At 38.2% G+C, this 27,500-nt stretch overlaps 2 protein-coding genes across 6 annotated transcripts in view; one reads left to right on the top strand and one right to left on the bottom strand.

Moving 5' to 3' along the window:
* Positions 1 to 11,061, top strand: part of LOC137974423 (protein zyg-11 homolog B-like) — an 18,258-nt gene extending 7,197 nt beyond the window's left edge. The window contains exons 6-16 of the mRNA XM_068821379.1: positions 1,018 to 1,071; positions 2,172 to 2,303; positions 4,195 to 4,284; positions 5,056 to 5,104; positions 6,025 to 6,095; positions 6,210 to 6,272; positions 6,854 to 6,921; positions 8,151 to 8,280; positions 8,932 to 8,984; positions 9,682 to 9,776; positions 10,679 to 11,061. Of these exons, the coding sequence (XP_068677480.1) occupies positions 1,018 to 1,071; positions 2,172 to 2,303; positions 4,195 to 4,284; positions 5,056 to 5,104; positions 6,025 to 6,095; positions 6,210 to 6,272; positions 6,854 to 6,921; positions 8,151 to 8,280; positions 8,932 to 8,984; positions 9,682 to 9,776; positions 10,679 to 10,833 (960 nt within the window). The 3' untranslated portion in view covers positions 10,834 to 11,061. The remainder of the gene's footprint in view (positions 1 to 1,017; positions 1,072 to 2,171; positions 2,304 to 4,194; positions 4,285 to 5,055; positions 5,105 to 6,024; positions 6,096 to 6,209; positions 6,273 to 6,853; positions 6,922 to 8,150; positions 8,281 to 8,931; positions 8,985 to 9,681; positions 9,777 to 10,678) is intronic.
* LOC137974422 (SCL-interrupting locus protein homolog) overlaps positions 10,767 to 27,500 on the bottom strand; it is a 33,546-nt gene continuing 16,812 nt past the window's right edge. For 4 of the 5 annotated variants that reach the window (XM_068821374.1, XM_068821376.1, XM_068821377.1 and 1 more), the window contains 9 exons: positions 26,570 to 26,632; positions 24,584 to 24,705; positions 24,378 to 24,501; positions 21,991 to 23,265; positions 21,079 to 21,335; positions 19,347 to 19,588; positions 17,531 to 17,676; positions 12,917 to 13,107; positions 11,443 to 12,130 (listed from right to left, as the gene is read on the bottom strand). In XM_068821374.1, the coding sequence (XP_068677475.1) occupies positions 11,566 to 12,130; positions 12,917 to 13,107; positions 17,531 to 17,676; positions 19,347 to 19,588; positions 21,079 to 21,335; positions 21,991 to 23,265; positions 24,378 to 24,501; positions 24,584 to 24,705; positions 26,570 to 26,632 (2,985 nt within the window). In that variant the 3' untranslated portion in view covers positions 11,443 to 11,565. Of the gene's footprint in view, positions 11,254 to 11,442; positions 12,131 to 12,916; positions 13,108 to 17,530; positions 17,677 to 19,346; positions 19,589 to 21,078; positions 21,336 to 21,990; positions 23,266 to 24,377; positions 24,502 to 24,583; positions 24,706 to 26,569; positions 26,633 to 27,500 lie in introns of those variants that run through there. The other variant, XR_011117456.1, reaches the window with a different exon arrangement.

Raw genomic sequence — 27,500 nt, 5'->3', positions numbered from 1 at the left:
TTCATAATTATTTGCGAGGAACGTAAACAAAAGGTTTTGATCCTGTACTCACGTGAGAAATTTTTTTTTTAGCAAATATTCGTCACATGCGTTTCAATAAGGTAAATTCTAAACACCGATACTGTAGGTATGCCCAAAGGGCAAGCTGTATAATTAATTTTCTTTGCACCCTGGTTCAACCCCTGTCTCATTCCACCAATGTCTGTTTTGACTTTCCTCTAATCCATGTAGCTGACTGGCTTTAAATAACTGTAAAACAGAGCATTGACAGAGGAAGGTGTGCACTGAGGGCCACAATTAAGTTTATCAGTTCATTGGGTTCCTTTACTAACCTCCAATAAAGATTACCAAGACTCAATCTGCAAAAGTCACAGTGGTGTTGTCACATGAATGGCATTCAGTCTTGGACTTAAAGTGGTACTACGACCAAAAAAAAATTTTGTTTTTCCTTTGGATTTCAAAACTATGTTAACTAAACACTAACTCACCCAAGTTTTAAGTCCTGATTTTAAAAAGACACCTGTTTATTTTAGCTGTAAGTTTCTTATTTATTGGTCCGCCATTACTAACTTTAAAATCTTGAGAGAGCTGGGTCAAGGAGAAAATGATGTCAAACACTCACTAGACAAGTTTAAGAATGCAATGCGTGTGAATGCGGCCTAATTAATATGCAGCATGGGAGTTTCGGGCTTTCAGACTTTTCAACCCGTGTTTTGCATATATAATAAATTGCGTTTACATGCTGAAATTTTAAGCTAGTGAGTAAATGACGTCATTTTCTCTAGATCCAACCCTCTGAGGTCCAATTGGCCAGTTTTGAACGTGAGTAATGGCGGACCGTAAAATCCAAAACTTACACTCAAAATAAACAGCCTTTGGATAAAACTCAAAGCTCAAAATTTTTCCAGTTAATTAGGTGTTAAGCAAACACGCTTTCAAAATCTGAAGAAAAACAGGAAATGATTTTTTGACCATAGTACCACTTTAAATAAATTTGCTTTTTTCTCCTCATTATAGCTTACGAGGAATTGCTTGTTAATTCTGGAAACACGTCAACTCCTCAAAAAGGCAGTAAGTGGAACTTGACTGTTAATCCATGCATATTATCAAGCCATGTAATCACTCACTGTCCTATTAATCCATTCACCCCTAAACCGGCCATACTTTTAAGTATTTTACTCTGTCTAATGCCAGACGATTTTACTCATCAATGAGGAACCCCCATGCAGGAGTCAATGGGTTAACTGGAATTTATAAGAATATTGAGAAGAACTGCTTCAGATGTCACTAGACTGACCAGGGTCCCATATTTCTTGAAAGAGCAACTATGTCACTTGTTGAAGTGCCTATCCCTGCACTGCAGCACATCTGTTCCAGGGGTGGGGGTGATTAGGTCTTGTTTAAGGGTTAGAGTTAACCCAGACCTAATACCCCTCACCCCCGGAATGGACATGTCATTGCACCCCCTGCACCTTCTCTACCAACTGAGCTGTTGAATGGAGACCACTATTGCAGGCCATCATGCATAGCTACCCCCTTGTTTTTCAGAACATCACACCTGCATGCATGTACAAGATGCAAGACTGCAACTATTTACAATAATTATAATGTTAAAGGAAACTTTTATAATGCAGGGGAACTACTGTATGACCTTCCAAGGACTGTCAGTTAAGAGAATGCCAAACACTTGTTAGGCCTAATGTTTTACTGTCCTTACATCCCACTTAAGTCCAAGAGGACAGTGCCTAATATTGTTATTGCACTATGTTCTGTGCATCTCAAGATACTCTGGTTTCCAATCAGTGATGCTTACAAAACACAAAGTGTGTAAAAATCTTTAGATCGATTACATCCATGTTACGAGTAATAAATAACAAGATTTTGAGGTTTAAAGCTATCCGGAGAAAGTAGATTTTATTAAGTACTCTTGGTATCCAAGAAGAAAATTGGGGGTAACCATGCATTTTTGAGAGATAATTAGTAGGCACCGTCCTTAAATGCAGTAATGTTGTCATTATTAAATTTTCAAAGAGCCTTGACCAATCAGTTACGGTTTTTTTTCCCCAAGTATTCCCTTGTGACACACTGGTTCCAACTTTATTTTGGTAAATTGTTAAGCTATAGATTAAGAAGATATTATAAAAATAAATGTTATTATTATTGTTTCCTAGACCTTCAGCTACTTTGAAGCCTTCAGCTGTGCAATGGATGCCTTGTATAATTTCTCTTCACTGACAGGTCCCAACGTTGATCAAACCATCATTAGGCTGGCTATCAAACTTTGTGCAATTTTATCTTGTAGGGTACATTGACATTTTCATTATCTTTTTCAAATTAATTTTAGATTTGTAGATTGTTTAGATTGTGAAATAATAATAACAATAATAATAATAATAATAATAATAATAATAATAATAATAATAATAATAATAATACCGGTAATAATATGTAACATAGTTTGTGTACTAGTAACATAGTTTTTTGGAGTAGTGAAATCCCAATTTTGACATTCAAGTGGCTGGGAAAGTTCGATGTCAAAATTGGTATTTCATTACTCCAAAAAACTATAGTGTACGTTACTATAGGAACAGCAAGAAATTTGAGAAAAGTATTAGAGCTGTAGAGTATGGAGAAAACTCAAAGGGACCTTTGGTCATGGGCTATGACTTGCTCCCTTAGGAAGCTAACCTGAAAAAGATCATACATTTCACAAAGATGATAATGATGGTGGTTGTCCATCGGATCTGATGATGACCTTTGCGCTTTGCTGCTCATCTATGCACATGGAGGTGGCTCCGCAGTCCTAGCCCAGAGGCGCAGAGTCTTGAACAGTGGGGGCACTGGAAATCTGTTGTTGTGATCACTGCTGATGCTGCTTTGTGGCGTCGTGCTCTGGCAGCAGTGAGTTTCTGGCTACGAGCTTCCTTAAAGTTGGACCCAGCTTTGTGTATTGAGGCTCTCCATACTGGTCTGTCCATTGCACACTCTTCCAATTCCCTGGGCTTGATGTGGCACCACTGGAGGTTTGCTTTCACAGTGTCTTTGTATCTCAGCTTGGGGCGGCTTTGGTTTCGCTTTCCAAGCTGGAGCTCTCCATACATCAGGCGCCTGGGCATCCGCAACTCCTCCTTGCGGATGACATGCCCCACCCATTGGAGTTGGACCTTGAGGAGCATGGACTCGATTCTGGTAGAGTTGGCACGGTCCAGTACCTTAAGTTGGTAACTCGGTCATGTCAGCGGATACCAAGTATGGATCAGAGAGCTCGCATGTGGAAATGTTCCAACTTCTTCACATGCGTGCGATACAGTTTCAGTCTGCGATACAGAGGGAGGGAAGAACCACGGCATTGTAGACCTTCAGTTTTGTTGACAGCGTGATGTTGTGCTGGTCCAGTACTCTATTGTGTAGTCTTCCCAGTGCCTGGCTTGCCTTGCCGATTCTTGTACCTAACTCTTTGTCCAGGGAGTAGTCACAAGAAATGGTACGTCCAAGGTACTTGAGATGTTCGACATTAGTAAATGTTGTGTCATCTATGACAATGGTGGGCGCTGGGGGGTGGGTGTTTGGTGCAGGTTGGTGGAGCACCTTGGTCTTGCTAAGACTGACTGTCAGGCCGAAGAGCTTGGAGGCCGAAGAGCTTGGAGGCATGTTTCTGTGGGCCACCAGGGCGCAGTCATCAGCGAAGAAGACTACTTGAAGGAGGGTTTGTAGGCTCTTTGTCTTGGTTGTGAGGCGACGTAGGTGATGATGATAATAATTATAATAGTAATTATTATTATTAATTAATAATAATTTAACAATAATAATAATAATAATAATTATTATTATTATTATTATTATTATTAAAAACATGTAAGTTCCCTGAATTAAGCATGGGCTGAATGAAATTAACTACTATAATAATGGAGGAATTTGGTTGCAATGAAGGTACAGTGTTAAAACCTTAAAGTTTATAACCAATAGACATAAAGCCATGCATGAGGAAAACGTAATACAAAAAGCTCCTCCATCCCTAAAAATGGGACAAGCTCCTCAGGGCAGATACCCAAATAACTCTTCATAGACTGCCCCATTTGTGTCAAATGGCAGCAGTGATGTGATTTGTCAAATACACAGAGCCAAAATGACCCAGAAGAAAGGATAGGTTATTTTTTAATATGTTCCTGAGCTGTTTTTCTGTATGTATATTAGATTTCTACATCTGAAACTCTGGCTCTCGGATCAGAGAGAAACATCCTGATGTTGTTGAACATTGCTCGAGAGAAAATTGCTTCAAATGAGGTAATAGAAGATGAGAAAAAAGTAACCTTTGTTCGGGCAGGTGCAAAAGTTGGACCAGATCAACTTGGATTGCATGCTCACTTCAGATTGACGTAAAAAAATGATAAGACCTTGAGAAATCATCCTAGCCCTAATCTTTAAGCTAACCTTGGTGAAATCAGGGCAAACATTAAATAGGTTTGGTTTACAAAATGTGCCAAAGGGGCTATTGCTTAGTATCTAATTGTTGTCTTTTCCCAATGTCTGTAGATGACAGGCAAAAAATGAGCCCAAAAAACACAAGTTTCTTTATATTTGGCAAAATCAAATTTCATTCTGACATTTGCCAGTTCTTTGAAAACAGATTAAGTCTCTCTATCACGGGCTATCATAATGTAACAGTAAACTAAAGGATCAAGTTCCAGGGATTTTATTTGCTGGATATCTCAAGAATTATGAGAATTATTAATGACTATGAGATCAGTAATAATGAGTATTAGTATATACTAAAACAGTGGATAGCGTGGAACGCGTGCGCTGATTGGCTACTCAAACTCCGGATATCCTTTGCTTTTCACCTCCAAGCAAGTCGCGCGGAATTTGTGCCTGAAAATGATGTAATCTTTGGAAGAATAAATGAGTTAATTAAAATCATCTTTTTTATGCTTTTAATTAATGTTATCTCACTGTTTTAGTATATACTTTACGGCTTGGTAAATATCCATGTATCACTAGCCACCTCCACTGAGGTGAATAGTTGTTAATTATTGAAATCTTTTTTTCTGTTTGCAGCCCGATTACATATTAAGTCTAACTCTCAGTGTACTGTGGAATCTAACAGGTATGCAAACAGCACCAAATGCTAAAAACAAGAAATTTAGAGATGTTCAGTCCCTTGCACTCTCTTACCAATAAAATAATGGAAGCAAGGTTGAAGGTGACCTCTTAGCTAGGTTTGACATGACAATCAAACTATTTGGCACAGAGCAACATAATTTAGATGGAAAAAGCAGCAATTAATAAATTATAAGGCAGTTCAGGCGATGAGAGTTGTCATTATAGCATAGGCAGGCCAAGCTCGCGTCACTACAGACAGCCGTTGAGAATTTAAACCCGTTATGAGACTTTGTATGGGAAATAAAATACAGTCGATTGTGAAGCCTAAAAAATGCTCAATTTAACCTTCATTCAATAAAATGAATCAAAATGACTCACCTCTGGTGTATTCTTGTGCCTTTTGGAGTTTATTTGAAAACACGGACTTCCCGAAACTGTAAAATAAACTCCAAAAGGCACAAGAATACACCAGAGGTGAGTCATTTTGATTCATTTTATTGAATGAAAGTTAAATAATTTGTGCATTTTTTAGGCTTCACAATCGACTGTATTTTATTTCCCATACAAAGTCTTATAATGCGTTTAAATTCTCAACGGCTGTCTGTAGTGACACGAGCTTGGGTTGCCTATGATTATAGGTGTTGTTGTGTTTTTTGTTGATCCTGAAAGGCAAAGATTGGGGGTTGACGGTGACAAGGTTGTGGGGCTGCTGCTTTAGTGATAGTCTCCCTTCTCAGACCTTGCAAGGTCACCCTTCCATTGGGGAGGGGCCGTGCCCTTAGCTCACAATAATTTGCTTTCAACATTTCATCACTATGTTGTGATTGCATTATCCAGCTCTCTGTAAAAACTTTTGTCCCCACAGTCCCTTTGTTAATAGAGCAAAATCAAAATTCATTTTTACGTTCTGACTTCTACCTGCAGATGAGACACCTAAAACCTGTCATTTGTTCGTTGAGAAAGGAGGTCTGGAATTAGCGACACAGGCACTAAACGTAAGTGATAAGATTGGAGGAAATGCAAAGTGCAGTGAGCACTTATCACGCAGCACTGTTACAATTGAGTTGCACAGGCATTTCAATGTGTGTTTGATATTTTATACCTAACAGGTATTTAGAGAAGGAGTCCAAGATCAACACATTATTGTCAAGAAAAAGATTTTAGGAACACTGGTAAGAAGTATTAAACTTGGAGATAAATTCAAAGGAAAGGAACTTTATTTCAGTGTATATAAAGCCTTCTAGTGCCAGGGTGCTAATTGGGGAGAGTCATGTAGCAGCTCTCGTAATGTATAATGTGATTGGCTCGATACCCTAACCCAAAAACAAAGACTAAACAATTGAAACAATGACTTAGACTTAAACAATAGAAGCTGTTCACAATACCAAACAATAGCAGGTTACCAGAGCTGCTAATTACCGCTTGCGTATCGAGCCAATCAAATTATACGTTACGAGAGCTACCACACTACTGATTGGGGACTCTGTAAATTGAAATCCACTCAAATGAATGGAAGTGAAATTGAATCAAATGTTGCCTTTTGAGGATAGGGGGAAAGCAAAGTACCCAGAGAAAAACTTCTTGGAGCAGAGTAGAGAACCAACAAACTCAACCCACATATGATGCCAAATCTTGGAATTGAACCTGGGCCATATTGGCGGGAGCCAAGTGCTTTCACTACTGCGCCATCCCTGGTCCATAATTTCAGCCAAAGAAAACAATCTTGAACGTAACAGTCCTTCATGTCTTTTAGAATAATATTGCTGAGGTTCCAGAGCTAAGGAAGCATCTCATTACAGAGGAGTTCATGACTTTGTTAGGGTACAGAATCTTTTTAACATTCAAGTTTCATGTAACATAAAATTATCTAGGTGCACTCAAAGACTGTCCCCTTTAAGAAGGCATGAAAGGGTTCATTACAGGTAACAGCGGGTTTTCAATGAAAGAGGATTATACTCTAGCTCAAACGTTTTGATATTTGACTAATACTATTGTACAAAATTTTTAAGGGTGTCTTGCCATGTCAGTGGTACAACCAAGTCAAATTCTCTTAGCTAATTTGCAGTAAACATATTGATCTTGTAGAAATTGAGTGTGACAAAGATGTAACAAAAATGTCCACAAGATACAATTATTTTCTTTAAGTATGCAAAGGATTGAATCATATTTGTATGCAAAAAATCAGGGTAGGTCACCAAGCACAATTCCGAGATATTGCTCAACATTTCTCATGATTAAGTTTATTTCTGGTTTTCCCTATTAAAGGTCATTTTAATTTCCAGTATAATGAATTTTGATTCATGAACTGACGTGAGCAGCATAAGTATTGTCACGAGTGTTGGCTTTAAAGCATGCACACTCAGCTGAAAACTGTTTCAAGCCTGCTTATAATAATAATAATAATAATGACAATAATAATAATAATAATAATAATAATAATAATAATAATAATAATAATAATAATAATAATAATAATAATAATAATAATAATGTGAACTTGATTCATTCAGTTCAATGAAAGAGAAGGATACCAGAGGTTATCCCTATTGAGGGTATCCGGCTGCAAGCAGATATAATTGACTGAGAGTCGCTTTTCATGAGGGAGGAAAGCTGGAGTACGCAGAGAAAAACCCTTGAGATTTGAGATTGACTGAAAGTCAGCCCACATACAACCTCAGGAGGAGAGTTTAACACAGTTGGCAGAGGTGGAAGGCACATTTGATGACCACTAAGCTGTTTTGACTCCCCCTGATTCCTTAATCCAGTGTATGCCGATGTGATAGAACATTTTATCCAATAACAACAAAATCATGTTACAATTATTAAATTGGCTTTCCCCCCCCCCCCTAGTAGAATAGTCTGGCATTGAAAAGAAGAGAAGCCTCACTCCCAGGAGTCAATGAATTAAAGCACAGTGCATCAATACTTAAAAGTTTGTTACAAGCATGGCAGATCACCACATCTTAGTGGGTTGCATCTGACTGCCACTACATTGTAAGCTCTAACAACTTTTTGGATGAAATTTTTATTTTAATTTGCTTTTGCCAAAGGTGTTTGTTGGAAGGTGGTTTCATTCAATTGGCATATTTTTGTGGTGGGATTCTGTCCAATGTGATGTTGAACTGGTCTAACAATGACTTGCTGCCTCTCAATATCAAAGAAGTCATGCTTCTCAAATTGGTAGGTAGTCAGGCTGACAAAATTTCAAGCTGCAGGTTAGAGTTATTACATGTAACTAAGGACCTGTTTTTCATATGCTAATATTATCACTTTCATGAAGAGAATTTTCTCAGATAATTTATTTTAATATTTGTGTAATCATGCACATTAATTTCAGACAATAGTTCTTTGGATTTTTTGTTAATTTTAAAAATACTATTTCAAATCTCAGTCATACCGAAATTGATGCAGGGCTGTCAAAAGTATTTGACGTACACATAGGAGATTGTACTAATAATAATGATCAACTAGGCTTCCACCTTGTCTTTTTATTGATAAATCATTATCCATAGCCATAAAATGTCAAAAACTCTGGCAGTTGGTCAATGGGGAGCTTTTAAAAGCATGTGATGTCTTTAAGCCACAGACGGCAACCAGAAATTAGCTGTTTTTATTGTTAATTTGTCTTGATGCCACCACGTTAACATTGCTAGTATCTTTTCACTGTTACAGGGCAATTTTTTAAAATCTTGGAGAGGCCACTGTCCTGGCATGCAAAATGTTCACTTCTGGTTTCAGTCCATGGCTTGAAAATGTGCTGTGCTTTATGCTCCCTAAAGGCATTTTTTGACAAACTAGTTTAATTAACCAGGTTTTCTGATGCCTTTTCAGGATGATGCAGTCACAAGCTGGGATTTGCCACCTGATGAACTTGTGGCATATCGGTACATCTTTTTTGTCTTTACTTGAAAGACTGTTGTATAAGCTCAGTTTAAAGCAACCAGGGACTCATAGCAATAGACCTTAGTCCTAAAATGGCACCTGTTTAATTATTCTTTTGCTGATGTGCAAACAAGCCTACCAAGCTTCATTTTAGAGCAAGAATTCTTTTCAATTCACTGTATGGTATCAAGACTTGGTGGGCTAATTTGCACTTGGACAAAAAAAATTATAAATTGACCACCATTGATGAATAAAGTCTAGGGGTATAAATTAAATCAACTTATCAATAACTGTAAGTATAAAAAAATTGAAAAAGAACATGTCTAGTTTGCACTACATCACTGAGGCACTGGGGCAGCTAGGTTTTGGTATGGATCACAGAAATGTGAGGGGAGGGGGGGGGGGGGAGTCAATAATATTGTTGAGTGCAGTTACATATGTTCAAAAACATTGCACATGCACTGAATCCTTGATTGCATAAGGCAACTGGCCCCAGTTGTTCAAACGATGGATAGAGTTATCCACCTTTTTAACAACTGGGGATGTATAAATAGCAGTAAGTTCGGAGCTTGCTGCAAACACAAAACATTGGCAAATGCGTTGCATTGAGAAAGATTATAATTATTGGTTGGCATAGCATTTCTATAATAAATGAATCTTGGAATGAACCCCAGGCATTAAAATGTTTGATTTTGTCAGGTCATTCAACCCATTTGTTCAACTGCTTGAATGTCCAATGCCTGCTGTACAAATGTGGGCTATGTGGGGAATACTACATGTCTGCACAAGAGATGGTAAGCAAGACAATTGAATGAATGAAGCTAAAAGTTAAAGTTGCGAGATAAAATGCCTCCAATGGAATTGAAGTGTAGGGGCTGAATGGTTTAAGACCAAATGATGATGATGCTTAGCACAAAGGGAATATTTTTTTGCTTTCATGTTTGCAAACCCACTGGAGTGTTGAGCTTTTCAGATTGGCAGATGCTGATCCAAAAACTTTGCTTTGGCTACAGTTTTCCTTTGGTTGGATACAACATTTAGTTGGCGTCTGAACAATAATTTTTCCTGTCTGCTTACTGTTGGCTTCTTAGTTTGTTTTGAAGCATGTTTACAACCATCCACCAAAAGGTGGAGGAGAGTTGAAAGCACTTGCTGTCCACTTTGCAGTGAAAATGGGCCCTTGAGAGGGAAAAACTCTGACCACCCTTATAGGAAATTTCTCCATACTTGGGCTAACACACAGCTGAATTAATTTACATGGGAATAAAGATAGCAATTGAATTTGTACTGTCCCTAGTAAGCAGAGCACTTGTGTTCAGCTGGATAAGTTACATGTAAGTAACATCATTAACTTGATGTTCAAAATAATAAAAACATAAATGCATTGGCCACAAAAGCACAATGAAACTCCAATCGTTTTGGAATGTTGTGTGCACGTTTGAAATTGTAGAGCACTTTTGAGTCATCACCTGACATGATCAGCTTTGATATTGCATGTGGAATTGGCTTATTACTTTTGAAAATTATCTCTGAAAAGTATTTGATTTGAAGAGCCTTTTCTTCCAATAAGCCACCAACATCTTGGTCAAAATTAATTGATAAATGGCTCTCCTGGCTTTGTAGTAGTGCACACTGAAAGTGAACTTTATTTTTTTTACTGAAAGTCCTTCAGTAGTGTACGTTTTTTTCCTCACAGTTAAACGTTACTTTTCCCTGTTGACTGAAGGAAGAATCATGGAAACTGTGCAAAAAGTTATCACCTCTTCAAATGAACGAGTGGCAGAACTTGGCAATAGATTTATTGATGTTGTAAAGGATCTTGATAAATCCAGAAGTCAACAAATACTGTAGGGAAGATGGTGAGAACTAGACAGTTTACGCTTTGAAGAGGAAACGGCATTAAAGGGAAAAATGGTTAGGAGTAGTCAAACATTTTGTCAGACTCCTGTAATCTGATAGTTGTTCTTGCATCTAGAAAAAACCTGTAACAGGGACGTGTTTCAAACATTCCAAAGTTACATGTAATTATTTTTTTGTATGGAGTAAGTGATTCAGACATTAAAAAACATTTTGAAGTTACTTTGTGAATGGTTACAGTCACTGACACATTGTTCCACATGGGGTCTAGAGTCTAAAACCAAACATAATGGAAGACCTGCCCTGATAAAACAAGGGAGCATGTATCAAGACCCACCCACTGGTGTATTAACCCCCAGCTTAACCATCCAGGTTTCCTGTGGCTACCTCTTTGAGACAGAGATTGTAATGCACCTATCAATGTTAAGCCCCAGGGAGGGGGGGTCGGGCATGGGGTGGGGATTTTGACATTTTCATTTTAAAAAAAATCAAATTCCCCACCCCTTGGTCAAAATGTCCTTTGTACGATCAAATTGGCTAGCCTGGGGATGTCACATGTATACGATCAAAATCCCTACCCTGGGGACAGACCTCATGTGGTTAGCCCGACCCCCCTCCCTGGGGCTTAACATTGATAGGTGCATAATTTTATAAGCACACACAATGGGATGGAATTTCTTCTTTAGGTACATGTAGATGTATCTCAATCAATAGCTCTGGAAACTCTCAAAACAACTTTGGTAGTTTCTTGAGTCGTGTGATGTCTAAAATCTGGGAATCACCATCATTCTTTTTGGCAGGCTCTGGTGTACTGGGTGGCACACTACATCCCTGTGATGCAAAAGACGTTTTTGGTCCTTTTTGTCCATTTGTTGCCTCTGGTAGCTGCTTGTCCACTCTGCAGTCACCAGATTTCACAAGCTCTCTTGGAGCTAAGCAATACTTGCCCAAGTAGTCCTTAGTGGCCATGGATAAGTTATTCCAAGTGTAATCCACTGATGTTAGAGACCTAGAGTCACACAGATGGTCTTTTTCAACGGATCCTTTTCTGGAAAGAATACTCTTGTCCTCTTGAAATGCACTGAAAGTGGCAGCCCTATCACGAGTGTTTTTGTTGCTGTGAGTACTGATTGGTTGAAGTTCATGTAGTTGATGGAGATCAGCTTCACTTAAGACTTCATCAAGGGTTTCATCGACTGAGAAAGACATGTAGTTGATGCGAGGATGGTCTGGAATGGCACTTAGTGACAGCGATCTGTGTAGTGGCCAATGCCTTTCACTTACTGGTGATCTGAAGAAGAAAAAAAAGCAAAGGTAAAACGCTTTTCGTTGTGCATGGAAATGTTTACTTTTCAAGTAAGTTGTTGCTGATGTTCGCCACCCAGAGGTTTTAGTAGCTAGACTGAAACCAGTTGAGTTATTAATCTTTAAAACTGGAATCTATCAGGGTATTCCATTCCACATGCCAGACTGACAGTTTTTCCACTAGCTCCAGGCTATCAATGAGCACTTGCAGCAAGTATGCATATCAACATCATTGAGACATCTTGGCTTTCAACTAATAACCAGTATCAATTACTTATTAACCATTTCCTCTCAAGTGTGACTTATAGATTTTACTGTGAACAAAATGATATATGAAATGAACCATACACTAAAGTGTGGATATGAAATCAAGTAACGCTATGATCCTCACAGTTATGGACGCAATTTTAGCAGAGAAGCCTGAAAAACCCAGGACTTTAATGGGGTTTAAACCTGTGACTTCACGATACCTGTGCGATGCTCCAACCACCTGACCCCTAAAGCCACTGACGGGAGCTGGTCATTTGTGGGTTCTAATTTTCCCGTGAGGAATGAATCAATGAACAAAAATTAATGATAATTATATGAAATGAACCATATACTGAACTGCAGAGATAAAATCAAGTAATGCCAAACAATTTTACTTGTCAATGGGGCGGCTTCAGGGGTGAATGGGGTAAAGGAATTTTAACATGGAAGGTTAATTAATTAGCTCCTTGTTACAATCAGTCCTTGAAACTTGTTATTTCCAATAAACAGAACTCTCTCTCACTTTGAATATTCCATGTTTCCAGTTCCAAGTGTTGAGTGTTTAATTTTATCTAGTTCTTTTATTGTTGCCATGACGACCTCCTCACGTGTTGGCTCTGTCGACTGGTTGGATTGTGCCGTTCTTTCATTTTTATGTTCCAAAGGATGGGATTCGTCTTGATCTTGGTGATCAAGAATTTGCTTTACTTGGTTCTGTTGGTTAGAAAATCAATCAAGTGAGGTTAATGCTTTTACTTGTACACTGCAGACATTGTAAAGATACACCTGCTCTTGTTATCCTTATGTCTTCATTCCTTAATGTATATTTCATTAATTTCTTTAATGCAATATCAATCATAAAGTAATATTTTACCAGTCCAATTAATTGTATCAACAACTTGGCTCCCTTATTCAGAAAGGAATCTTGCCAATTTCAGACTTTGAATTTTACAATATTCCATGGAAATCATATTTACTGGGTTGCCTTATAAGGCAAACCCAGTCGAGGTCTATGTTTAGTTTGTTTGTTTTCTTTTTACTGGGTTGCCTTATAAGGCAAACCCAGTCGAGGTCTTCGTTTAGTTTGTTTGTTTTCTTTTTTTTCTTTTTTTTAGTTTTTTTTTTTTCCGTGTCGGTAAAAGTCTTGCCTGTCACTCCCCTGGTAAGTGGTGTCTTTGTGTATAGAGCCGTCTGGGCGTATTTTCTTAGGATCGAGAGGGTAGTGGAACTGCGTAGATTTCTCTGGTGGGCACAGTAGAATCATTAACTTAGCCTGCAATGGCGTCGAAAGTCATGCAACGCGAATGGCGTTTTAGTGGATTCTTAAACAAAATATACCCTTATGGAGCTCAATAATGGAAAGTCAGTTGGATAAACTAGGCATGAATCTCAAAAGCGACGAGTACTGGACCTCGACAACAATCTATCGCCCGTCGAGACGAAATCAAAGTGAGCAGTATTTACCTGAAGTACATGGTAATTTGACACAATTGAGTTTCTTGTCTTCACGCACGCAATGAAATAGGAAGAGGTTTTCGCCTCAAAGAGCAAATATGGTGTTTGTTTCAATAAAATTTTCGCTGGAAAAGGATTCTGTGGTATTTTCTGCCTTTGTGAATTCTAATATCATGTTGTGTATTGAATTTTCGAGCTTAAGGTTCAAATGTGATATGGGAGAAGTTTTTTAGTATTGCTCTGTCAGCAGGAAGGGTTCACAGGCCTGTTGGAAGCGTGCTTGAGTTTCAACAAAATGAGCCCCAAAATCAGCGAAAACTTGTGACGCAGATGAATAATAAAGTAGCTGCTATTTCCAAAATGATGGAATTACCTGGTGATAAATAACGTCGTACGTGTCTTGGAGAGTAAATTTTGACTTTGCATAAATAAGAGTTTGGCGATTGCGATCTTTGTTTTGACTTCGCTCATTTCATTGTCAAACTTTATAACACTTGACAGAAAAAGAAACTTACAAAAACCCGGTATCTTGCCATCATCTGATACAGATGCTTCACTGTTTGGCGAGTAAACATACAGCGGTAACTTAATCACGGCGCCCGCTGAATTCCGGCCATGTCACTTTCGATTTTGCAATTTACTTGAACGTAGCAAAAATCTCCCAAAATGTTTGTCGCTGATCGTAACTTTTTATATTCTATATTCACGGTTCAAAATTAATGTTGTTTTGATGTCGTAAATATTTTATTCTCGATCGACCGTCCGGGAAACTTCCTTCTGCTCTTTCTGAAAACTGTGTATCAATAGTTATTTGCTTTTTCATCAATATTTGTTTTGCATAAAGCAAGCTAACAAGATCTGTACCTTGCTGAGTTCGCATTTGTTAGAGTTAATAGTATTTTCGGTCCGATGCTTCTGTTTTAAGAGGGGTACATTATTTTGGTCTCCCATCCAAACACTAACCCCGCCCGGCAGGGCTTAACTTCAGTGAACTTTACTATTAGAAAGCCTTCAGATGCTCAGAGGGCACACTTGTGGTAAACAGAAGTTGTGAGGGAACTTGAAAATTATCAACATGTCAGCCCAGAAGCCAATGTTTCTCGCTTCTCTTTTATTTGTTATTCTTCAGAGACTGGAATGCTGTATTTCAATACCACACAATTCAGTGCCTTCTGATTTTCTGTAGCACGTACCACAGGCAACCCAGTGTATGCTTCACAGAAGCATCTCGTTTTTTTTTTTTTTCGTTTTTTTTTTTTTTTTTTTTTCCGTGTCGGTAAAAGTCTTGCCTGTCACTCCCCTGGTAAGTAGTGTCTTTGTGTATAGAGCCTTCTGCGCGTATTTTCTTAGGATCGAGAGGGTAGTGGAACTGCGTAGATTTCTCTTGTGGACACAGTAGAATCATTAACTTAGCCTGCAATGGCGTCGAAAGTCATGCAACGCGAATGGCGTTTTAGTGGATCCTTAAACAAAATATACCCTTATGGAGCTCAATAATGGAAAGTCAGTTGGATAAACTAGGCATGAATCTCAAAAGCGACGAGTACTGGACTTCGACAACAATCTATCGCCCGTCGAGACGAAATCAAAGTGAGCAGTATTTACCTGAAGTACATGGTAATTTGACACAATTGAGTTTCTTGTCTTCACGCACGCAATCAAATAGGAAGAGGTTTTCGCCTCTAAGAGCAAATATGTTGTTTGTTTCAATAAAATTTTCGCTGGAAAAGGATTCTGTGGTATTTTCTGCCTTTGTGAATTATAATATCATGTTGTGTATTGAATTTTCGAGCTTAAGGTTCAAATGTGATATGGGAGAAGTTTTTTAGTATTGCTCTGTAAGCAGGAAGGGTTCACAGGCCTGTTGGAAGCGTGCTTGAGTTTCAACAAAATGAGCCCCAAAATCAGTGAAAACTTGTGACGCAGATGAATAATAAAGTAGCTGCTATTTCCAAAATGATGGAATTACCTGGTGATAAATCACGTTGTACACGTCTTGGAGAGTAAATTTTGACTTTGCATAAACAAGAGTTGGGCGATTGTGATCTTTGTTTTGACTTCGCTCATTTCATTGTCAAACTTTATCACACTTGACAGAAAAAGAAACTTACAAAAACCCGGTATCTTGGGCATATGAATTACGGGGTGGTGACTTCTTTGCCTAAAAGCAACTCACTTAACGAAACTGTCCTTTTTCAAACAACAACAAGGATTCAAACAGCTTCAATTCTTACAGAGTTCGATAAAACATGCGGTGGGGCAACCAAAGCGATGGAAGCTGTGTTGGGGTTTCAGTGTGAAAGTACAAACGGCTACTAACACTCTTATAACTCTTTTTTCATTATTATTTTACTAACCCACAGTCTGCAGTCTGCATTTTACCCTCAGTCTGCATTTTATCCCTGGTCTGCAGTCTGCAGTTTACACTGACCGGTTATTTGAGTGGTTTTTGGCAACAGAGGTTAATTATTCGTAATGCGATCGCTTCCGTTGCCGTTAGCAATGGGTCGCAAATTTGACACTTTTATCGCATTATCACATTACGCATTGAACCACGTTATCTATTATTCCTAAAAATCTAAAAATATTCGTGCCTTATCAGTTTTCGGTCGAATTTATGTCCAAGAATGCAGATAAATTGCAGAAAATATTAGTTTTGCATCCAAAAATTCGTAATCAACGCTAAAATGACCAAATTTTGCCTAGAAAACATATTTTACTGTTATTTTTCTTAAATTTTTTCGTTCAACTTTCGCTTTTATAAAATGTTTCAGTTTTCTGTAAATAAGTTATATGCTGTTGGAAAGCTTATTTTCTTAGCTTTAAAATGATGTATTTTTTCCCCCTAACTTAAATATTTTTTGAGAAAAAAAAAACATTTTTTGGCGATGGCTGATTTACCGCGGTTTTCTCGCGGTTGGGAAAGTAGGAAGAAGAGTTAGGCCAGTAGCCAGGTTTTTAACCTCAGAAAAGGATCTGTTTCGTCGTACGAACGTGTGAGGACCTGTTAATTACCTTTTGGTTAGTTTTTGCAAGCCCGGGGGGGGGGGGGGGGGGGGTACTCCCATATGAAACAGACGGGGATGCTCGTCGTCTCGCTTAGGGGTGTAAATTTTGGATTTTGGTCTCGCTTAGGGTGTTTCGGGCAAAGCGCCAATATTTTAAGCCGCCAAGGTCAAAATTTGCTTAAGTCACGCCCAGATTGGTCTCCTTTAGGAGTCACAAAAAGCTTGAGCCACGCCCAGATGGTCTCCTTCAGGGGTTAAATTTAAAATTTCCGACTAGCATCCCCGTGTGTTCCAAATGGGAGTCCCCCCCCCCCCCCCACCTCCGGGGCTGCACGTACCACAGGCAACCCAGTGTACCCTCACGGAGGGTCTAGTTTGTATTAAACTTATCAACAAATAGAGGTCTGGTAAAGGAATTTTCAAGGAGTACTTTTCCCTTAATCCTCATTACAGATCATAATTCAGTCTGAGAATACATATGGGAAATTCCATCATTACAGCTAGGAGCATTTTTCATAATTCTTGACTTATTCACTTTCCATGAATTTCCTGGCCTGAAAATCAGGTTTGTCTGATACATGTAATTCCATCGTCTTTCACGACCCATCAAACTCTTGGATTCTTCCCTAACAACTAACGATGAATTGCCCATGTCACTACTTGTCATAAAGTACCAATAGATTATCGTAGAACTGGCGCTCATTCCTCTGCAACAAGCTGACATGATTAGATTTCTTGCCCATGCTCTCTTTGTCTGCAACAGGTGCAATTTGTTTATTTTCCGTTTGCCTCTGATCCATCAGAATGCTTGCACTTTCACCTAAAACCCAAAAAGGGCATAATTGACTGTGTTTATACTATTATCAGAAGGTTTAGAAGTCAATGGCTTTATTTGAAAAGTATGCAAAGTATAATAATGCAAACCTACATTGCAGTAAAATTTGTTTTTATCAAATGTGTTGATAAAGGTCGAAATACCACTGAAAGGTGATGTTTCAAGCATTGGCCCTTCGTCAGAACCCTTCATCTGACGAAAGGGCTAACGCTCGAAACCTCAGCTTTCCACAGCATTCATGATGGTATTCGACCTTTATCAACACGTTTGATAAAACCAAATTTTCCTGTTTCATTCTCACACCGACGCAGCACCACAGTTTCTTTAAAAACTAGAAATTTGTCAACATTGCAGTAGACTAGCTGACCAAGAGAACAAAGAAGGTGGCAATTTTTGCCAGCTGCAAGCTATTTTTGAACCCAAGATGAGCTACCTTGGCTGCAACACATAAGGTAGTATTTCTATGGAAATAGACCAAATCGGCTAACTCGATGTTATACCTAATTCAAACCCTTTGGGAATAAAACGTTTGGTTCCAAATGTTTCCATATCATTTAAATATGAAAGCTACATTATCATGCAAATACAATACACAAAGAATCTTAATCCCAGGAGATCTGAATTGCGTACAACACTGAGTTAGCCGATTAAGTCTTTAAAAATGTAGTTATACATGTAGCGACAGTAAAATGTTACTACAGTGTAGCTTGACTTTTAGACAAGTTCAACTTGATCACTGAAGCATTATATACATGACTGTATAACCACAATACAGGTATGAGAAATCGTTAGTTTACAGTACTGTGCATTTAAGTAAATACAATATCACAAGAATTTCCCACTTAAGACTTGCTTTGAAAATGAAGCTGGACTGTTGTGTTGAGTTAAACTTAAAGAGGTTCAAAGGCCAACAGCCCCCTTGGCCAGATTGAATAAGGAAGGCAAATGCTTGAAAGGTTAGCCATTGAATCTCTTAAATAGTGGCCAAGGTACAGTGTACCAATAAAAATAATTACCGTAATTATTAATCCATGACGTCTGGGAGAGAGACTTAGCAGATTTCAGTCTGTCTAACACCAGACAATTTTACCGGTACTTGTCAATGGGGGTGGTCCCCCCACTTTGACACCTAAACCAGCCAAAACCAGCCAGACTTAATATTTTACTCTGTCTAACACCAGACTATTTGACACGTCAATGGGGAACCCCCATTCAACCCAATGACTCCTGGGAGTGAGGCTAAGTTGATTTTACTCTGTCTAACACCAAACGAAATTTCTCATCAATAGGGGGCAGTTGAGGAGTCAATGGGCTAAAGTGTATACAGTGTACAAGGCTGCCGCCTAACGGTCGCCTGGGGCGCCTTACTTGCGAGCGCCGGCGACCAAATTTTTGAACGAGTAGCCCGAACAGGCACCTGGCTTATCACAAGGTGATTCATCCTCACTTTTAATTAATTAATTCTGGGCTCTTGAAAAAATGACTTAGGCTACAAACTTTCCATGTTGGAAGCCCGAAGGGCTCGGGAAAAATTTGCTTAGACAGCAGCCTTGGTGTATACAAGTTCATTAGGGTTATGGTCAATTGGGTTTGAATACCAACGTCCTCAGCTCTTCATGACTGCAATAACCTTTTACACTGTACGTGTAGCTCACCAAGCACAGGACTGGTAAAACTTGTTTCCATGCCTTCTCTACTAGCCTGGTGAGTGGGATTGGGACTAGTTCTGTTAGAGGGACTCTCATAAAAGCTTGGAATGTCAACAGCATGCAGTGAGGAAGCTAGGGTCTGACTTGGGTCATCCAGGTTCAGCAACTGATTCCTCAACTCTTCAGGATTAATAGATGAGTCATGTCTTTGTGATTCCTTCGAGTCGTGTTGATTCAGTTCTTCAGATCTAAGATAGGAAACAAACTGGTTAACAAGCTCTACATTCACTGAAAAACTATTGGGGGGTGGGGGTGGGGGGCAATCTAGAAGTCAATTGGTTAACAGTCAGTATAAATATTGCCTCACCGACATGGCCTCACCTTTTTTCAAAGATCTTAAGATGTGAGTCTAAGCCCCAAATTTTCTTGTTCAAGGAATATTTTAAGTTATTCAAGGGAGAAAGTTTTTAAGCGCCTTGTTTCTGCCAAGACACCTGTAAGTACTTTTCCAAGTTTTGAGAGTGGTTGCTCCCCTACAGCAAATTGAAATCACACATAAGGAATTACACAGGGACAGCAATGATACCAATAGGAACACAACAAAACAATACCAACACGAAGTGTGCCTTTAAGTCTTAGCCTTTGCTACATGTACCTATTTCCAATAATAAGGTAAGGGTAAAGTTTAGTGTTATTTTTCGGTTAGGCAAAGTGGCTGCCTAAGAAAATTGTCCAGGAGCCCTTCCAGCTTCCAACAATAAAAGGTACTAGCCAGAGTCATTTTTTCAAGAAACCAGAATTAATTAATTTATTCCAGCTGGGATCATATTTACAAGAAAGTGAGGATGAATCAAGTAAGGTGCCTGTTCGGGCTACTTGTTCAGAAATTTGGTTGCCCGCACTTGCAAATAAGATGCCCCAGGCGACCGTTATGCAGCAAGCTTGTTAAGGTAAAAGGAGCTGTACGTTTATCTTTACTTGAGGAGAAGCATTTGCGGGACACATTGTGACATTAAGGATGGTGCCTACTATTGTTATTGCGCATACGTTCTGCGCATCTCGAGATACTCGAGTTTCCTATCAGTGATGCTTACTAATACAGGGATATTTTTGCGCGGTTTAAAACTATCGGGATAAAGTAGATCTTAGTAAGTAGTCTTGGTATCCAAAAAGAAAATTGGGGGAACCCATGCATTTTTGAGAGATAATTAAGCTTCAATTTGAGAAAGAATGCCACACATTGCTTTGTATTTTAAAGCTTTTTACAATTATTATTCATGAATTATCTTGGAAAAATGTGTGGTTACCCCCAATTTTCTTTTTGGATTTCAATGACACATGTCAAGATCTACATTTCCTGCATAATCATACTCAAAATACCTTAATTGTGAGTATTATGAGACAAAATTAATGTTGATGTTCGGAAGAAGAGCAAAGGGACACTTTGTGAAACTTGTTGAAATCCATAAGCATCTAATTACTTGTATTTCTGGTTTTCTCTGCTTTGCAGAATGAACGTGAAATTGACTGCTAGCAATCCCTTCTGATTCGTCAAACCACCCGCTTCAGTTACGCGCAAGCAAGCCAAGAGGAGAATGGGGATGGAGTGAATCTCTCTATGCCCATTCTCCCCTTGCGTCACTAAAGAGGGCAGTTCGACTGACTCAAGGACTGTTAGCAGCCTCAATGTGAAATGACAAGTTTTGCGAAGAATGTGAGGGCACTATAGTGTTCTTACCTTTCTTTGTGATTCATTTCTTGTTCTTTTATTGGTGATGTGGCAGCCGACTTCTTGCCATTTGGCTTTATGGGTGTTCCAAGTAACAAACTCTCACCTGTGTTGGTGCATGCTGTTACCATAGACACAGGTGAGTGATTGGGCAATTTTCTGTTTCCATTAGGACAGGAACTGTCAAACTGAGGAGTTCTAGGAGGAGTAAGTAGGGCATTTGGGTTAGGGAGTGGAGTAGGTTGTTGCTCCAACAAGAGTTTGATCTGTAAAAATAAAATAAATAAATAAATAAATAAATAGCCAGGTCATGTCTTGAAAGCACATCTGTACACCAAAGCAGTTAAAGTGCATGTGAGGCCAAGTTTTAAAGGAAACAAAAAAAATCTAGAAATTTATACACATAAATTACATTCAACACTATAACCTATAGTAACTGAAATGGGTAACCAATTGTATGAAGGGAGAAAGTTCAGTTTGATAAGGGACCTGCCACAGATGTTCACATACTGTAGTTATTGATATAGTCTTTAAATCTGAGGCAACGTACCACATGTAAATTGGAAGGAATAAGAAGAACAAAAAAGAAGAAGGAATGGAAGAGTGAATTACAGATTGAACAAACTCGTCTCATCACTGTAGTCTCAACACTATGATCCACTTAATCTGTGAATTGATTTTAACATGCATTTTTTAGTCACAATGATTACATACATTTAGCAATACTGTATTTGCAAGCAGTAGGGGGTAGTTTTGTATTTGGGTACTAAAGGAGAAAATCATGAAACATTTCAAAACACCAAGAGCATTAAATGATAGGGTTAATGAAAGATTTTCTTTGAAAATTAATTAGCCCATGAAACTTAGAAACTTAACATTAGTCTGGTAACATTATCAATAACCAACATTTGTATAAGGTACCTGTTCCTGAAGTAGTCTCAGCTGAGCCTCTTGTCTCAAAAGAAGTGCATAAGGATCCGGAGTGGTGATATCTTTTGCTTTATCCTTCTCACTTGACTGCCCTGTCTCAACAAATACAACTTGCTCTTCTTGAAGCGATCCTTCGTGGCTTTTGTCAACAGTGCTCTTGTCCATGCCTTTTGATTGCTGACTTTGTCTACTCTTCTTCTGCCCCTCATGCTGCAGACTGGTACCCAGTGAATCACATAACTGGTTTTCTGCAACACTATCTGCAATCTTCTTAGATGTACATTCTTCAACATTGCCTGATTTCTCTTTGTTAAAATCTTCTCCACTGGTTACCAGCATAGTTGACCTTTTTCTACGGTCATTGCCCCTTTGACAACCATCAGTATTCTTGGTGCAAGTCTCCTCATAAGCATCACCTACAGCCACCTGAAAGTGAGGCAGACTCAAAGGACTTCGAGACATCTCACTCATTCCAGTTATATGGCGCTCTATCTCTGTTTCATCCATGGTCTTGTTCAATGTTCCATCTGGTGTTGTAACTTCAAAGACTGTTTCCAAGACAGGTCTCTGTGCTTGGTTGGTGGGTAAAGGAAAGGATATGGTTTCTTTAACACTATCTTGCTGTCTTGGCCCATTTTCACCTCCTTGAAAATTCCCCAAGGTTCTCCTACCTACTTTATCACTTTGAAGATGTTCATTTCCCTCCTTCTTCTTTTCCAGCGGGTTTTGCCTCATTTGTTGCCTTCCTAAACCAGTTTCATGTACTTTATCACTGTTTTTAAGAGATGGACCTACCCCAAAATTCAAACTGGAAGCGCGGTGACCATTTCTTTTCTCTGGCTTACTTGTAGGTTTGGGAAGTTTTTTGTCACCTACACTTTTCAGTGCACAAGGTTTCCTGGATATCTTCATGTGCTGGTTGCTGTTCCCTTTAGTCTGCGTTTGATTTGGAGCTAAAATTTGTTTCAGGGGTTCCCTTGATGGCAAATTTTGCATGACGGAATAATTTGTATATTGCTTTACTTTAACCATTCCCTTTGGAAAGCCTTGTGATATTTCTCTCTGGAGCATGAACTGGTTATTTTCTTGGTCATGTTGAATCCTTTGGGACAGATGTTCCTGAGGGGGACTTTGCAGTTCTTTTATCGTTAGATGTGCTTTTTGAAGAACTTGCTGATTTGCAAAGGCATCAGGTGAACATTCAGCTGAAATATGTTCATCAAAGCTGAGTGAGAGGGAAGTCTCTTCCTTATCTGGAAAAACAAACTAGCCAAAAAGAAAAGAAATTAGGTTTATTTGTTCTTAAAATAAATATTATTCCCTAGCATGACTCAAAAGCTGATGTTTCCTATATTCCAAGCCTTTTACAGTGAGGACACTCAAACCATTGATACTTTTTTGTACATTTTTTTTAGTGACTATAGAATTTGGGCTTGTCCTTTTGACAAGAGTATTTAATGTTTTTACACTTACAAAATGCTATACATGTAACACTATACATCATAAGAAGAGCCTTTATTTCTGTGTCGTCAAAAAAAAAAACAAGGTACACAAAAATGTCAAGTGTTCACGGTTCGAGTGTCCTTACTGCAAGGCAATCACAGTATTCCAGGCATCTTTTTAAGAAGAGTACCACAGAGATGTATCCAGAGTGCGTCATTGCGTCCTGGGACGCACTTGTTTTCCTTTTGGACGCATAGAATATGGAACAAAGGGTCCACTTGGACGCAGAAAAAAAATTGAATGTTTATGCAAATTATGAACGCCAGGAAAAACATGCGAATTGTTTATTTCACAAGGAAATTGAACATTCCCATTTCTCACAACGGAGAAATGATCGTGTTCCTTAAATTTCAAGGCACAACAGTTTCAAAGAAATTGATCATTTTAAGTACATATTCGTTGGGAGGGATAAGACTTTATATTTGTGCAATTAGAAATCTGAAAGGGTACTGTAGCAGCAATTAAGAGGCGATAGGTCGCATATTAAATCTTGAATATTAATTAGCTGGAGCCCCAAAATTTTGCAATGGGCCCCCAAATTTTTCAAAAAGGAGTCAACCCCCAAATTTGAAAACCTTGATACATCTCTGGTACCAACAGAGAATTTAAAAAGGGGGTAATCTAGGGTAAAGATTATGCAATGCCTGTCTCATTTTGAAAACTAGAATCGAAACACCTTGTTAGTTTTTACCATCATCAACTGTACATGAACTTTATCAAATTTAAATCTGAATGCATTTAGTTTTGCATGGTTTAACCCACTGACTCCTGGCAATGAGACTTCACTTGTCAATTTGGGAGGGGGTGGGGAGAGTGGGGTTGGGTGGTTCAGGAGTCAGTGGATTAAGTGAAATTGAGCCAACCATGCCACCCACCTGCAATTTTTGAGGGTGAGGAAATGGAGAGGGTCTTGGCACTAAATTAGGATCGTCTTTACCATGCCCCTGTCCTGAAGTAGTTTCTTCTCTTGAACTTTGACCCACTCCATCTTGATTGACCCTAATAAAGAAGGTGAATTGTTTTTCTTAATTCTAAACAAACAAACAGAAACTTCAGGGGTTTCTTTCTTGGTATACTGCACCTGGACTGTTTTTGCTCTTCTTGCCAGATCTCTACAGCCTGCTCAAAAAGACTTCTGCTTATTCCTCCAGAAGAAGAGATTAGCTCAAAGCACAGTGGATCAGAAGAACTGGGACCTGGAGGCTATAAGGGTTATTGTTTATTACTTTTTTTGTAAAACTGCTGTTATACACACTGGTCCCTGTAACTCACTGACCATTGACCATTGACCCAGTTTAACCTACATGTATAAGATTACCTTTACTATCAGCCTATAATATTATGCTGTCAACAGTGTAAGCATTAATTTTTCTGCAACCAACATTAAACCAGGTTTTATGACAGGTAAAGTGTTAATTGGGTTCAAATAACTTGGCCCAGTATCAGTATTCTTAAAAACACTACTGTCATTGGTGATTGGCAAAACAACTTACAAGGTACATAATAATGTACCATGTCAGTTGTGAAGGTGGCTATGAATCTGCTCTAGAGAACTTTTTCCAATTTTGCTGAGTTTTATCCTAGCCTGCTGATCACTTTTCAGCAATAAAAAATTGGGGTCACCAAGTTCGTTTTCGATGTATAAGCGTTTAACAACAAATAGGGCATTTTTAAATGGCTTTTTTGCTGCCATGGTAACCTACTATGTAACATTAATGAGAGCAATAATTATTGGTGTTTCACCTGGTACCATGACATTGCCTTAAATTAATGTGAAACAGCACTTAATGCAGAGTTAATCCTTCAATATTAAAGACAGTCACTCTGTCCAAATTGTTTAAACTGGTTTGAGCCACCTTAATCAACTGCTATGATCACTTTCACTTAGAATTAAATAACCACAAATCAAATAACAGTATATGAAATTTCATATTGAAATTTGTTCTTGAATTTATGTAATACTTTATGAATAAAAATTGGTATTATGTTATGGTACTACTACCAATAATAAAATGTTCCTTCATCATAGTCCCCTATCTTTTGAACCCTTGCCAACTTAACCTTTTCCCCTTGATTTCCATCATGCATTTACTGCAGTTTTACAGTCTGTAACTTGAACCATCTATAACTTGAACCTCCCCATCTACTCAGACAAATTTTATGGTATCTTCAGATCCTTTTCTGTGGAATGTTTTACCCTCAGTAACTTGAACCATGCATGCATACTATTATAAACTTTGTTTTGTTAGTGGCATTTGATGTTGACTCTTTTAAATTGGAAAAACTGATACAGTAAACACCCAACTACAAGAACACTTTTTTCAGGTTTAAGGCTGATCATGTTCTTATTTGAGGGGTGCTTAGTGAGAAATCAGCCGGAAAGTGTTCTTAAAATGTTCTTAAAATTGGTTTCAGAAATAATTCAAATTATACTACTAGAGGTTTAATTATAAACATACACTGCTGCTTTGTAATAGATTTTATAGTTTGTAGTGGTCCTGAAAACCATAGTACTTTGATATAAGTTACTGTACTGTTTAAAAAAGAATTAAGAAACTTGTTGTCACTGACTAAAAAACTTATGTAAAAAGGACGTTTCGGTCAAAATACTACGACCTTCTTCAGCATAAAATGGCTTAATGAATACAAAATGAGTGCTTTTTACTGTACTGTATTGTTATCAAGCTGAATTTGTTCTTATTTATATGGTGCTTTATTGGCCAAATTTCAGCCTGATGTTCTTAATCCACTTGTTCTTATATGCGGGTGATTACTGTATTACAAAAATCACTTGAGAAGCATCAGGACGTAATGGTTACCGGTAGTTTTATAAACTTTTTCCCATAAAGGTAACTTGCATGGACTCTAGTGCTCTGGTGGAGTACAGTGTAGCCAGATGTTGTTCTCTTTTTCTTTTTTCATGTATTTAATTCGGCTTTTCAGGTAAAATTTGTCTTAAACATATACTGTATGAACAGACTGCCTTTTTCGAGTCGAACTCCCTATCACTTGAAGCTTTTTCAATGTCCCTTCAATGTTCAAGTTATTGGGAGATGACTGAACTTACAATCTCCAGGTGAAGGTTTTCATAACAGCTGTATAATTCGAACATTTTAAGCTCAGAATCTCCCTAAATGGAAGAAAATAAGAAAAATAAATGCTTAGTTCAAAGAGGAAGAGCTATCAATCCAAATCACAAACACTCCATGTTACTACTGTGGCAGAAATAACTCAAATGAAACAACATGATTAGAAGCTAACAACACTGGAGGAAACTGGTTGGTGAACAGGGTTGGCACAGTGGTGAGAGCACTCGCCTTCCAGTGATGTGGCCTGGGATCTATTCCCAAATTGACGTCATAAATTATGTGGGTTGAGTTTGTGGTTCTCTGCTCTGCTTTGAAAGCTTTTTCCCCTCTCTTCAAAAACCAACATTTGATTTGATTTGTTCTGATTTCAGTTAATTTGTAGTCTCCACAATTAGTAGAGCACTTGTGCTCTCACTGCTAAATAACCTTGAGACTTACTTTACTCCAAAATGTCTGCTTTTCAATGATCTTTGGCTCCTATTCAAATACATGTAGGCCCTTAATGCCTCATTCATGGCAGAATTTTCTTTTTAACTTTGATCTTTAGAATGAGGCATCAAAGGCTTATTAATAAAACCTCTTGACTTTCTGTGAAAAAAACCTGCGAGGAGATGGTATTCAAATTCTGAAGGTGTAAGCATCGTCTGGAGGATTAGAATGGTCCCAACACATCCAGAATCCCAAGATCTTTCAAAAATCCCTTCAAAAACTCCCAAACGACTTGATCCACCACAGTAACGTCTGGACAATAATAATAATAATAATAATAATAATAATAATAAAACCAAATTATTTAATAATAATAACATTTAATGATAATGATAATAATAATAATTATAATAATAATAATAATTAAATTAATAATAATAATTAAATTATTTAATAATAATAATAATAATAATAATAATA

Source organism: Montipora foliosa, chromosome 10, assembly GCF_036669935.1.
Source record: "Montipora foliosa isolate CH-2021 chromosome 10, ASM3666993v2, whole genome shotgun sequence".
Taxonomy (NCBI): domain Eukaryota; kingdom Metazoa; phylum Cnidaria; class Anthozoa; order Scleractinia; family Acroporidae; genus Montipora; species Montipora foliosa.
Note: the sequence above shows the minus strand (reverse complement) of the source record. Positions and strands in the feature narration are given on the sequence as shown.